The 15,252-nt window shown below is 37.4% G+C and overlaps 1 protein-coding gene across 10 annotated transcripts in view; it reads right to left on the bottom strand.

Annotated features, from left to right (window-relative positions):
• Nucleotides 1-15,252, bottom strand: part of PTPMT1 (protein tyrosine phosphatase, mitochondrial 1) — a 108,084-nt gene that overhangs the window by 47,281 nt on the left and 45,551 nt on the right. For 8 of the 10 annotated variants that reach the window (XM_076187451.1, XM_076187449.1, XM_076187454.1 and 5 more), the window contains 2 exons: nt 14,004-14,180; nt 8,688-8,768 (listed from right to left, as the gene is read on the bottom strand). In XM_076187451.1, coding sequence (XP_076043566.1) covers nt 8,688-8,768; nt 14,004-14,180 — 258 coding nt within the window. Of the gene's footprint in view, nt 1-6,856; nt 6,950-8,687; nt 8,769-14,003; nt 14,181-15,252 lie in introns of all 10 variants that reach the window. The other 2 variants (XM_076187458.1, XM_076187450.1) reach the window with 2 other exon arrangements.

Genomic DNA, 15,252 nt, shown 5'->3' with positions numbered 1-15,252 from the left:
ATTTGGTTAGAGGGGTAGTAGGTAGATTATGGGGGTTGGAGAGAGAGTGTTGTAATTTGTTTGAGGGGTTGTTTAATTGGTATAGGAGAGTGGTTGGTGAGTGTGAGGTTGGTGGGGGTTGGTGGTTTAGGTATTTTTTAAAGAGTGGAGAGGGGTAGTATAAATTGTTATTGTGGTGGATTGGGGGGGTGGGTGGTTTATTTGAATAGTAAGGTAAAGAAGGAATGTTTGGGGGTGTTTTGAGGATTTAGTGTTGTTGGGTTTTGAAGTGTTGGGAGTTTGTTGGGGGATGTAGGGGGGTGTGTAGAGAAGAGTGTTTTATTTGATGTTGTGGGTTTAGTTTTTTGATGGGGTTTGGGGGGGGGGTTATGGTTTTATTTTGATTTGGGAGGGGAGGATGTTGAGGATAAGGGGGGTATGGGGTTTGAAGGAAGTGTTGGTTTGATTAGATTTATATGGGAGGAGGTTTGGGTTTGTGGAGGGTGAGGGGGGGAGGAGGAGGGTGTGATGAGTAGGGGAAGTGATAGGGTTGGTATAGGGGAAAAAGTGGTGGGATTGGTGTAATAGGTGGTTATTTAGTTTGGTTTTTATGGATTATGTTTGATAATGGAAGGTAGTAGCAGTGGGAGGAGTGGTGATGAGGGGTTGGGGGGGTAGTTGATGTGGTGGATTTGTTGTATATTGAGATGAAGGGGTGTGATAGGGGGGGTGGTAATGAGTATGGTGTTGTGGGATTGGGTGGTTTGTTAGGAGGTGGGTGATGGTGATAGTGTATGTGGTGTAATGGTGGTTGTGGGAGAGTTATGTATAGAAGTTGAACAGTTGTCTGAAATCAAGTTACTTTTGGCCTTTCTTCGAAGAGTTAGAACTGATAAAGAACGTTCGACTTAAGAGTGAAGACGAAGAAAACATAAACTTTGCAGAGAAATTATCAGAAGTTGAAGAAGGAAAGTACAAAGAGTGTCACTTCGGAGAAGGTTTCGGGGTGTTAGTTGACAGCAGAGAAGAGTTAGTTGAAAGAGTGTACAGAGGAATGGGAGAGAACATATTTAACGTCTCTTTCTTTGAAAAGAGAGCTATAATATCTCCCACGAACAACGACGTCGAAATCATTAACGAGTTTGTGTACAATAAAGTGATTGGTAAGGAAGTGGTTTACATGAGCGTAGATGTCGGTTGTGAATCAATAGAAGGGATGGACGTTCAGGCGTCAGTTTTCAATTCTATGGATAGCCCTTCCATTCCTCCACACAAATTAAGGTTGAAGGAAGGAGCAATTGTGATGGTTATGAGGAACATTTGCCCTCCGAAAATCTGTAATGGGACTAGAGTTATGGTAACAAATTTGAGAAGGAACGTTATTGTTGGAAAGATTTTAACTGGTGTGAACAGGAACACACAGATCTTACTTCCTAGAGTTACTTTAGAGGCAACAGACACCCCTGTAGCCTTCAAGAGATACCAGTTCCCTGTCAAACTCTGTTACGCTATGACAATAAATAAGTCCCAGGGGCAGACGTTTGAGAAGTGTGGTGTGCTACTGGATTCATCACAGTGCTTCGCACACGGTCAACTATACGTAGCGTGTTCTAGAGTTACAAGCCACGATTCCCTCATAGTTTTTCCAGGATATACAAAGAAAGGGGAAGAATACGAGTTGAGACCTTGGGTGAATTGCGTTTATGAAGAGGTGTTCTGTGATGTGGATAAAAGTAAAGTTTCTTCTTTGGAGGATTTAATCTTTGAAGATAACTCTGAAACCTCAAGGATACCAGAAGAGGAACCCGATCAATCCATAGTCAGCATATCACGTTCTGTGTTCGAGAAAACAGAAGGAGAAGTAGCTGCGATGATCTTACCAGAAGAACTCTTCGAAGAAGAGAACTACTTGAGTCGAGGGGAAATGGAGGATAAAATTTAAGAAATCGAAGAGAAGATTGGAGAGAAGATTGAGGAGAAGATTGAGAAGATTGAAGAGAAGATCGGAGCTAAGGATACCAAAAACGAAGAAAGATTTGAAAAGATTGTCTACGAAATAGATGAGATTAAAACCATGTTGAAGGATTTCGTAAAGAGAAAGAATAGCAGCGAAGAAGAGGACAGCGAAGAAGAACTCGCACCCAAGAGAAAAAAGAAGAAACTACATTAAATGTATAGTTCTAAGGTGTTTTAAGTAAAAGGCAGATGAAAATCTTTGGTTTTATTAACTTTTTTATGTGTATCATCAATGCCCGAAGGGCTGGGTGCGCCCGCCTCGCCGAAGGCCAAGCACACCTGGCGTAGCCAGGTCCGGCGGAGCCGGGTGCTTGTGTCTAACAAAAATGTAAAGATTAGAAGTATAGATAAGAGCAATACAGTAGAAGATGATGAGAATATTTTCCAGGGATTTAAAGAGGGTGGGGGGGACACCTAAAATAGTGGAAAAGATAGAATACCAGGCACCAATAAGCAAAAGTGACCACATATTGATAGAACTAGAACTAAATGAGAAAAAATACATGAAAAGAAATGAACAATATAGAAAAGGAAGATTGATGTATGAAAAAACAAACTTTCATAAAATAAGAGAATTCTTCCAAAATGAAAACTGGGAAAGAATACACAAAGAAGATACAACAGTAGAAGAGAAATGGAATATTTTGACAAACATCTATAAAAAAGGAGTAGAAAAGTATGTCCCAAGACAAAAACAAGAAAAAGAATATGTAAAATGCTGGTACAACAAAAGTTGTAGGGGGATAAAAGACAAAAGAGACAAAGCTTGGACCAAATGGAAGAAAAACAGAAGACCAGAAAAATGGAAAATATATACTTGTTATAGAAATGAATATGTACAAACGTGCAGAGAGGAAAAGAGAAAATATGAAAAAGATGTCATAGAAAAATGTAAAGATCAACCAAAACTATTCTACAGATTTGTAAACAAACTGAAAAACAAACAAGATTTGGAGAAATTAAGACAAGGAGGAGTTGAATACACAGAGGAAATTGAAATGGCGGAAATTATGAACAAACATTTTAAATCGGTGTTTACAAGGGAGAACATACAACCTGAAGAGATTGAATGGAAAGAGAAAGTCCCCTCTATGAAAGAAATAGAAGTAACAAAGAATGAAATATTGAACCACTTGAGTAATCTTGATGTCAGAAAATCACATGGACCAGATGAAATAGCAAACTGGATTTTGAAAGAATGCAGGAATGAACTAGCAGACATAATACATAGCATAATAAACAGTTCCTTGAAAGAAGGTAAAGTTCCAGAAGATTGGAAAAAAGCAAATATAGTACCTATATATAAAGGAGGAAATAAAGAAGACCCTAACAACTATAGGCCAGTCTCTCTAACAAGCACAATAGCAAAAATTTGTGAAAGAATTGTCAAAAATAGATGGGTAAAATATTTAGAAAAAAACAATGTGCTCAATCCAAGGCAATTTGGATTCAGACAAGGACGATCATGCATCACCAATTTAATATGTTTCTATTCAAGGCTAATAGATATAATACAAGAAAGAGTTGTTGTTGTTGTTGTTGTTGTCGTTCCCTAGACTGTCTGTCCGAGCAGTCCCGTCTCCCCAAGGAAGGCCACAGCCGAAACTGGGTTTTCCCCACAAGTCCTTTATAGAGTGTATGTTGTGTTGTTTGCGTGCATGATTGTGTATAATGCAGTCTTCCATTATGTGTTGTATGGTATGGGGTGAAGTGTTACATCCTGGGCAGCTGTTCACAACACGGTCGTCCAGCCTCTTCTGGTAGCTTAGAAGTGGTGACCGCATCGCAGTCTGGCCAAGTGGACTCTGTCCTTACGTGGGAGAGAGGATTCAGAAGGGTGGATATCAGGGGGTCTGGCATGCAGCAGTGTGTTGTCTTTCAGTGTGTTAATGGAGCGGTGAGTGATATGATTATGAATATGTTTCCGGAGGCTGGTATTTGGTGGTTGTGGAGGAAGAAGAGAGTATCTGTGTGTAATAAAGGTCTTTGGGTGTTGTTTTAATGTTTTCTTGGTGTGTGTGGGTGTTCTGCTATGTAGTGTAGCGGGTGTGATGTGTTTGTGGTGGCTGCAGCAAGTGTTTGTGTGCCTCTCATGTCGAGGTGGTCCTTGACTTTGAGGACTTTTGTTTCATGGTGTAAATGGTCTGTAGGTGATGTATTTGTGCAGCCTGTAATTGTTTTTAGGGCTTTGTTTTGTATGATTTGAAGGGTGTTGTGGTGTGTTTCACTGAGATTAGGAGCCCATGCAGGACTCGCATAATTCATCACTGAGCGTATGCATTGTTTGTATATTGTTATATTAGTTTCTTTGTTTTGTCCAAATGTTGTTCCAGTGATTGACTTAAGTGCGTTAAGTCTAGGTGTGCATTTGTTTTTTATGTTTGTGAGGTGTTGTTTGAAAGACATGGATGTATCGTATGTTACACCAAGAATTTTCGGTGTGTTTGTGTGTGGTATTAGAGTGTTGTTGATGTAGAGATGAGGTATGTATTTGGTCACTCTTCTGATAAACCTCACACAAAGAATTTTAGATGGCATCAATTCAGATAGGCCCCTACCACAGAACACTTCTTATAACATTGGACATTAGTAAAGCTTTTTATCCCCCGCCACAACCTAACAAATAAAATATATAACACAGACATGCACAATAACACCAAAAGATGGCTGGCCAATTATCTGGCAGGCAGGAATGCTCATGTGTCATATAATGGCCAATCATCGCACATCAGAAACATTAAGAACGGAGTACCACAGGGCTCGGTTCTATCCCCCACATTATTTAATCTATACATGCATGACTTACCCACGCCAGACACCTCAGAAATACAAATCTCTTCCTACGCAGACGACATAACAATCACATGCACACATCGTAACACAGACAAAGCTGCAGAAATAATCCAGCCTTACCTTGACACACTCAACACATGGTTCATCACAAACAGACTCAAAATAGCTCCAACCAAATCTACAGCAACAATTCTCACCAACTGGACAAAAGAACACAAGAAAGAGTTGGATGGGCTGATTGTGCATTTCTAGACCTAAAAAAAGCTTTTGACAAAGTACCACATAAGAAGTTGCTTAAGAAATTAGAAACTCAAGGAGGAATACAGGGCAAACTGCTAAATTGGATGGAAGACTTTTTGCAAGAAAGAAAAATGAGAGTAGTGATAAGAGATCAACACTCAAAATGGGATGAAGTAATAAGCGGTGTTCCACAAGGAACAGTTCTGGCCCCAATAATGTTTGCTATATATATTAATGATATGGATGAAGGAATTGAAAGCTATATGAGCTTTTTTGCAGATGATGCAAAACTATTGAAAAAAGTGAACACAGAAGAAGATTGTGAATCACTACAAAGAGATCTAAATATAGTACAGGAATGGAGTAGGCAGTGGGAGATGGAGTTCAATACAAAAAAGTGTAGTATAAATGGAATTTGGAAAAAGCAAAAACAGAATAACAGGATTATATAAATTGGGAGAAGAAGGAATACAAAAAGTAGAAAATGAGAAGGACCTGGGAGTCATTATTATGAATAATATGTCACCTGAAAAACATATAAATAAGATTTTTGGAGAAACCTATAATTTAATAAGAACAATCGAAGTGGCATTTACATACCTGGATGAAGAAATGGTGAAGAAAATTCTAATCACTCTGATAAGACCAAGATTGGAATATGCAGCAACGATATGGTCACCAAGTGCAAAAAAAATGCATAAAAAAAACTTGAAAGAATACAAAGAGCAATTACAAAATTGGGACCAACACTCTCAAAACTATCATATGAAGAAGAGACTAGCAAAACTTGAACTACAGACACTAGAGCAAAGAAGAGAGAGAGGAGATTTGATAGCTATTTACAGAATCATGAAAGGCATAGAAATTACTGATAGAGAGAATCTGATAAAATGGGATGACAGAAATACAAGAGGACATGGAAAGAAAATAATGAATTTAAAAATAGTTTAGATAAAATGAGATACAAAAACGGGACACCACAAGCATAGCTCCCCTTCCCGTAAAATACAACTAGGTAAATACAACAACTAGGTAAATACACACACACGTGTTGCAACAAATTACTGCACATTGCTGTTCATTTGCAATTCACGATTGTGCTGCCTATATACTGTATAAGTGTGTGTGTACACTAGGGAATTTTTAGGTATGTATCATTTTTACAATCCGCTCTGGCAACACTGTTACACCAACGCTCACTCGCTCAATTTAACGGAAAATTCACTTTAGCGGACTGGACCTTGGCTGAATTAGTTCGTTAAATTGGGCTTCTACTGTGTATATATTTATATATTTATATATATATATATATATATACAGTGAACTCTCAATTAACATGAGTTTAACTAATGCGTTTTAGATTTGAGACGAGTTAATTTTTAAGGAAAGTTTTTAAATAACACAACAATTTCGATTTAACACAATTTGAATTTGGCAGTAAGAGCACTGAGAGAGAGGACCTCCGTGTGGTCAGTCTCCTATGCTCTGTTTTGATCTCAGTCTGAAGCTAGCCCACACTGTGAGTGGAAGTGTCTTTGTTAAAGGTAAGGAACATCATAATAAGTCATAAAAGCTTGAAAAATTGTTACAGAGAAATGAATAATTTAGAGATTGTAACCTGTTGTTTTCTGTTCTACACCAAAACAAAAAAGAAAATGGTGTTACCAACCCACAATTAATGGTAAACTAATTTTTGAATGTATGGACCGTGATTATAAGTAATAAAAGCTTGAAAAATTGTTAAAGAGAAATGAATAATTTAGTTAGAGATTGTAAACTCTCATTTTCTGTTCTACACCAAAACAAAAAAGAAAACTGTGTCACTAACCCACAATTAATGTTAAACTAATTTTTAACGATGAGTGCCCGGGAGTCAGAGGAAGAGGCGAGTGAGGCGAAGAGGGGCTGGTGACGAGAGCGGCTGATGACGAGTGTGCACATAGAATAAATAACTGTGTACTACAAATAAATACAAAGAATGTGTGCTTTTGTTGTTTCTGTAATGTACAAATGTATTAATAATGTGTTTGTTCAAGTTCAGAGTAACAAAATCCCAGAATAGACAAGACTTTCCCAGTGTCCAGGAACCTAACTCTCCCTATTATCATTGTTTCCTATGGGAAATATATGTTTAACTAATGCGATTTTGATTAACACATCTCCAGGAATGTAACCCTCACATTAAATAAGAGTTGACTGTATATATTCATATATATATATATATATATATATATATGCATATATATATATATATATATATACATATATATATATATATATATATATATATATATATATATATATATATATATATATATATATATATATATATATATATACTAGCACAATTGTATTCTGGTCACCATCCCAGTATTCTTTTATCAAAGCTATCTGCCAGCTACCTTTCCATCCCTACTCTCCTCCTCAATTCCTCATTTCTCACTCTATTTATCCTTGCAACTTCCACTATATTTCTCAAACACTAAATCTCAAAAACAATTAAAAAATTTCCTTTCTGCCTCCCTTATAATCCAAGCCTCTGCCCCATACAGTCTCATAGGCATAATCTTCCCTTCACATTGTCTTCTCTTTGTATTCATCCCCAAGATACCTATTTGTCATGACACTTTTCATTCCCTCAAGATATTTATTTGTTTCCCTCACTCTACAGTTTACCTCCATCCCTTGGTACATGTGGCCCCAAGTACATAAAACTATCCATTCAGCCTCTCTTCTTTAAGACTTACCTGCAACTCTATCCCATCCTCACCCCATGTATACACATTTCATCTGTAAATCATATCTGGCTTATTTTCCACCTTTCACCTATTTTCCCAAACAATCTATATGCCAAAGGCTTTTTTTTACCTTATGAGGAAGGTATTCAAGTCAAAAGGCATATACCTACTCCCACCTATTTCACTCCCATCCACCATCCTTTCTTCCCTCTCATCTTAGCTCCTCAAGGATGACAGGTCACCCCTGTATCCCACCCACTGCCTAGGGTTAGAAGCAATGCAGCAAGACAGTACATCCACAACATGGCCATTTCACTTAATAGGTGCCCCAGCCACCCCTCTAGCCATGCCCTCATTCAGAAAAAAGAGGAGACTCTGAAAAATCCCTTCAGGCTGTGTCAAAATATCATTCACATATAACCACTCCCTACTTCTCCCCCATCCTCTGCCCCCTCCCATCCTTGCGTCACAGTATCATCTATACATAGCCATTCTCCACTCATCCCTATCTCTTGCCTTCTCTCTTCCTTGCTCAACAGACATTCCCCTCTTGCTCAAAGCCCCTTTCACCCTATTCATCCTTGATCGACTTCTCAAGTTCACTCCATTCCCACTCCCCTAACATTGCTCATATTTCTTTCCAGATCATTCATACCGTACCTGTATTATATGCGCTGTACATCTGTGGAAATGCTGCACAGTCCTGTTAGTTCTACCTCCTTTTGGACCATTGAGTTTTCTCCTATTTTACATCATACATCCTCTTCAATCCAGTGATGTCCTCAAATTATTTGGTTCTGAGTAATGCCAGATGATTTTTTTTTTTTTCAACAGAGAGTACCCCATGCTTTAGGAACCAAGTTATCTTCATACAAACTTCTTCACTTATAGTAAAAGTGTAAGTATTATTATATATCTCACCTTGGACATATGGGTTAGAAATTTGAGTTCATATGTTTCATTCATAGAGATCACTCCTCTAACATTTTCTGCCTCAACCAGCTGAAAAAGTAAATATATAATGAAATAATTAATTTACTTTTTACAATAAAGGATCATAAGAGAAATTCATAAAAATAGTTATGTTAATGAGGCTTTGGATATTTGCTCCCATAAAACTATCATATTTTTGGGCATATACACTTGACCCCATGCTTGACCTCGTGACTTTTCCTTGATTTAGGTCATCCAGCCTGTCGTGTAAGCTGTCTGAATTCTTTTTACATCTCTTTCCTTGTAACAGCGGAGTATACATGTCTTATCACTTCACCTATCTTGTACTTTCCTGAAGAGGGCTACAGCTTGTAGCCAAAATATAGAGGTTAACATTCTCCTAAGTTTTTCTTTCACTGTGACTGTGGATCCTGTGTTATTTACAAATGTGTTATTACATTTCTCTCTGGTGAATATATACATATGTAGGTTGTTTGACTACATTAGTTTGGAGGTGTTGATATAAAGGCATTATTTGGGTTCTTCTCTAAATTTGCAAGTCTTGAAAGTAGCATAGTCAAACCTAGTCTAGCTCTTGCCAATTTGGGAGCGATGAAGAGAAAGAGTGTCAGTTGCCAATACAGTTATAATTCTGTAAATATATTCCTTATGACTAAATTTATGTATGGTATAGAACTGAGTGTGAGCACCCAGTATAATATATAGATACATATATACATACATACATACACCAATGACTTCTTCCCCCTTACAAGGGAGGTAGCCAAAGTCACAGGCATAAATCCACTCCCACCCATTTCATCCCCACATACTCCACTCCCATCCACCACCACTCCCTCCCTCTTTTCTTGACCCATCCTGGATGGAGGGTCATCCCTGGATCTCACCCACTGCCCTGGCTCAGAAGCAATGTAGCAAGACACAGCACATTCACAGCAAGGCTACTTCATTTATTTGGCAACCACCCCTCTCTATCCCCTCATGCAGAAAAAGAGAGGATAGGGAGAAATCCCTTCAGGCTGTGTCAAAATATCATTCCTACATAATCCCTCAATTTCCATCCCCCACCCACTCCCTTCCATGCATCACAGCATCATCCATACACAACCATTCTCCACTCAACCTTATCTTCTGTCTTCTCCTTCCTTCTTCAACCATCCCCCTCTTTCCCAATGCCCCTTTTACCCCATCCATCTCCCTTATCCTTGGTTGTCCTCTCATGTTCATTCCCTCCACCTCTGGGATGGTTTGGACACATGGAAAGAATGAGTGAAGAAAAATTAGTAAAAGAGGTGTGGAAGGTAGAGGCTGAAGGAGTGAACATGAGGGGGTGACCAAAGGCAAGATGAATGGATGAGGTAAAAGGGACATTAGGAAAGAGAGGAATGTCTGTTGAGGAAGGAAGGGAGGAGACAGAAGATAGGGATGAGTGGAGAATGGCTGTGCATGGATGATGTTGTGATGAATGGAAGGGAGTGAGTGGGGGATGGGGGAGGGATGAGGGAGTATATGTAAATCATATTTTGACACAGCCCAAAGAGATTTCTCCCCTTTTTCTCTTTTTCTACATGAGGGGACAGAGAGAGGGGGTGCTGATTAAATTAGGTGGCCTTGCTGTGGATGTACTGTGTCTTGCTACATTGCCTCTGACCCAGGGCAGTGGGTGAGATGCAGGGATGACCCATCATTTATGTGAAGCCAAGAAAAGAGGGAGGGAGGGGTGGTGAATGAGAGTGGAGTATGAGGGGATGAAATTGGTGGAAGTGGATTAATGCCTTCAACTTTGGCTACCACCCTTGTAAGGGGGAAAAAGCCACTGGTGTATGTATCTATTTTCATAAATGAAACGTTTTAAAGGATGCACATAGTGTGTTTTCTTTAGTTATAAATCCTGTATATGTAATTAGGGGGTCCAGGAATGTTTTTAAGGGAAGCAGTAATTATTCATAGTTTTTCTTTTAACATTTGCAGAGGTATGTGTTCCCCAACCCTTGCGATTAGAGTACAAAGTCAGCTGATTTAGTGATATAGTTTCATATTTTGGAAAGGTCTAGGATGGTGTCTCCTTATGCAGGACTTCTGAAGCAAGAAATTTAATGTTGTATGCCCATACTATGCACTATTGCTGCCAGGCAGGATTCAAATTGTCTCCACTCTTGACCTCCACAATAAGCAATGACATTCCAATCCACTTGGCCAGCAAACACCAATTATCATAAAAAGAAGTTTAGGTACAATATATGAACAATGTTGTGTTTATGGATCATAAATTGATGGGTAGTTCATTACAATAACAGTTGTAGTTGTCACAAAATTTAATGAAATATTGGCCATTTCTACTTTAAATATTAAGCTGTATTTCTTTTTATTACCAATAAGTTTATAACCTAGACCACTCTAATAATGCTAGGGGGCTGGGGTTGGCTTATTTTTTTTTTTTTTTTTTTTTTTTTTTTTTCCCTTGAATAGGATTGCCAAAACTAGTGTGTGTTTTACATATTTGTGTGTTTTATATGCCTAAAAATATGATAATCTAATAAACTTCAATAAATTATATCTCATTGTAAAAATCTTGCAACAAGACTAAACTATATTCACAACGGTCATATATAAAAACATACATGTGCCTCCTAAAATGGCTTTGTGGGAAGAGAGAGAACACAAAAATATGTTATTAGACACAAGGATAACACTAAATAAGATAATGGAAGATGGAGGAAGAAGAGTTATAAAGGGTGACTTTAATTGTAAAGAAATCTGCAAGGAAGAGATGACAGTGAAAGGTGGAGACAACCTATGGGGAAATGTACTACTTGATATGATTATAGAACATACAATAATGCAATGGATACAAGAGAATACTAGGTATAGAAATGAGAACCATCGAGACTGAACCTAATAATCACATCAGACCTTGAAATAGTGGACACAATTGAATATAAGACACCACTAAGTAAAAGTGACCACATATTAGTTGAACTGGAACTAAAGAAAAATACATAAAAAAAAAAATGAATGATATAAAAGGGAAGAATGATGTATGGAAAAAAAAATTAATAAAATGAAAAAAAAAATCAAAAAGCAGACTGAGAAAGAATATACAAAGAGGAACAGTAGAAGAGAAATGGAAAATTGACAAAAATTTATAAAGGAGTGGAAAAGTATGTTCAAAGACAAAAACAAGAAAAGATGTAAAGCTTGGATAAAATGGAGGAAAGACAAAAAAAACAAAAATTGGAAAATATATACTGGTTATAGAAATGAACATGTACAAGTGCACAGAGAAGAAAAGAGAAAATACAAAAAAGATGTCATGGAAAAATGTAAAGATCAACCAAAACTATTTTATAGATTTGTAAACAACAAACTGAAAAACAAACAAGAATTAGTGAAACTACGACAAGGAGGAATTGAATACAGAGAGGAAATAGAAATGGCAGAAATTATGAACAAGCATTTTAAATCAGTGTTTGCAAGGGAGAACATACAACTTAGAGATGTCGAGTGGGAGGAGAAAGTCCCCCCTACGAAAGAGATAGAAGTAACAAGGATGAAATAATGAATCACTTGAGTAATCTAAATGTCAGAAAATCACATGGTCCAGATGAAATGGCAAACTGGATTTTGAGAGAATGCAGGGACGAGCTAACAGACAAAATACATAGTCTAATAAGCAGTTCATTGAAGGAAGGAAAAGTTCCAGAAGATTGGAGAAGAGCAAATATAGTAGCAATATATAAGGGGAGAAACAAAGAAGACCCTACAAACTACAGACTGGTCTCTCTTACAAAAACGGTAGCAAAAATTTGTGAAAAAATGATCAAAATTAGATGGGTAAGGCATTTGGAAAAAAACAGTATACTAAACCCAAGGCAGTTTGGATTTAGACAAGGACAATCATGCCTCACAAACTTAATGTGCTTCTATTTAAGATGTAATACAAGAAAGTGTTTCTATCTAAGATGTAATACAATGTGTTACGATGTAATACAATGTGTTACGATGTAATACAATGTGTTACGATGTAATACAATGTGTTACAATGTAATACAATGGGTTTCTGTTTAAGATGTAATACAAGAAAGAGATGGATGGGCTGATTGTGCATTTCTAGACCTAAAAAAAGCTTTTGATAAGGTGCCAGATAAGAAATTGCTAAAGAAATTAGAAACTGCAGTAGGAATACAGGGCAAACTGCTTAAGTGGATGGAAGACATATTGCATGAAAGGAAAATGAGAGTAGTGACAAGAGACAAACATTCCAATTGGGATGAGGTGATTAGTGGAGTTCCACAAGGAACAGTACTGGCCCTAATAATGTTTGCTATATATATTAATGATATGGATGAAGGAATTGAAAGTTATATGAGCTTCACAGATGATGCAAAAATGTTGAAAAAAGTGAACATTGAAGAAGATTGTGAATCTCTACAGAGTAATCTCAATAAAGTATGGGAATGGAGTAGGAAGTGGGAGATGGAAGTGTAGTATAATGGAATTTGGAAGAAGCAAAAAAAGAATAGTGGGATCATATACATTGGGAGAGGAAGAAATAAAAAAAATATGTCCCCTGAGAAACATACAAACAAAATTTTTGGAGAAACTTATAATTTAATAAGAACAATCAAAGTGGCATTTACGTACCTGGGCGAAGAATTGGTGAATAAAATACTAGTCACTTTGATAAGACCAAAATTGGAGTATGCAGCAACAATGTGGTCACCAAGTACAAAAAAAAAAATGTATAACAAAACTTGAAAGAATACAAGGAACAATTACAAAATTGGCACCAACGCTCTCAGGGAGAGGCTGGCAAAACTTGAACTACAGACATTGGAGCAAAGAAGAGAAGGAGACTTGATAACTATTTATAGAATCATGTAAGGCATGGAAATTATTGATAAGAGAGGATCTAATAAAATGGGATAGTAGAAATACAAGAGGACATGGAAAGAAAATCAAGAAAGACAATTATAGAAGAGACCTGAAAAAGAACAGCTTTCCCCACAGGATAATAGATGTTTGGAACAGGTTAGATGAGAATGTGGTGTGTGCAAAAACGATACACGAATTTAAAAACAGTCTAGATAAAATGAGATATGGAGATGGGACACCATGAGCATTGCTCCCCTTCCCATAAAATACAACTACATAAATACAGCTTATGAATTAGTACTATCTGGTACTGCAAATGCATACCTGGTGAAATAAATTCTAATTACACAAAATCTACACAATAAGATACACTTAATAAAAAGTATTTGAGGCTTAACAATATCATACCTGTTTTGTCATTCCTTTGAATGGTAAAGCTCCCAACATAACTTTATCATCAATTCTGTCAAACCATCTTCTTGATGAAATCTTCTCCATTGCCACATTGTATAGGAGAGTGGGTACAAATGTGACCCTTGCAAACATTTTCCTCGTACTGGCAGCCAGGTTGTCCAGCAAGCGGAACTGAATAAATAAAGTAACAGAATAGAAACAGGTAAGCTGTCTGGTTTCAGAATATAAATAGCACAATAAGAGATCTTATCTGTGACAAGTCCTTCCCTACTGCACCACTCCCAGTCTGACTGTTTTTGTTTGGTGGTGAAATTCTACATAATCCAACACTACTTCACCTAGCAGAACAAACCAAATAAATTGGTGACTACTATGCATCTTGATTATTCATAGCAATTGCTTGCTTCAAAATAAATGTTAGTCTACCATAAAGACATAAACACAAAACTAAATGTTATGTATTTATAATTTTCATAAGAATGAAAAAGGTGGTTTACAAAGTAATTCAAAAACCATAATAATCAACTACATGACTAGTATTTTGTTGTAAACACTCTGTAAGGCACTCCCTTTGCCACTGAGGAGGCACCAGAGATGGATAGAATGTTCTGGCAACAACTAGAATAAAATAAATCCCACCTGATAAGGAATAGTTGGGATGGGCTGTAACCACTTTACTACTAGGGTTGTGGCATTGAGATGAATAAATTAGCCTGGCAGCAGCCAGGATAAATAAAAGGAAAATGATGCACAACTAAGAAAAAAAGGGAACTAATCAATATAGAGAGGAATACATTGGGGTCACACAATTCAATGGCCCATGTTTCAACAACTCACAAATTTGACCTCAATAAATTCCTACCCCTAAACTTTAATTCAAAACCTAGACTAAATTTGACATTCAAACCACATATAAAAGCACACATTTCTAATTCTGTCTGCTAAGATAGAGGTGAATTGCATTTTGACACCATTGAAATTGACCCTACACTGTCATTCTGTAAGATTCCAGTGTATAATAATCTGAAGTAGTCAAAACACACACACAGGCTAGCCGCCTTCCTGACCGGACGTCAGCAGGCAGTGAGAGTGAGGTACCAAGGATCAACATCTTCCCTCCTCCCCCTGACCTGTGGGGTCCCTCAAGGGACCAAGATGGTACCACTATACTTCCTCATCCTCATAAATGATGCATTAATGGACACCCCTCATAGATGGAAATACGTCGATGACTGCACAGTTG

This window comes from Oratosquilla oratoria, chromosome 6 (genome assembly GCF_046742065.1).
Source record: "Oratosquilla oratoria isolate Oo_2021 chromosome 6, ASM4674206v1, whole genome shotgun sequence".
Classification (NCBI taxonomy): Eukaryota; Metazoa; Arthropoda; class Malacostraca; order Stomatopoda; family Squillidae; genus Oratosquilla; species Oratosquilla oratoria.
This window is presented reverse-complemented; position numbering and strand designations above follow the sequence as displayed.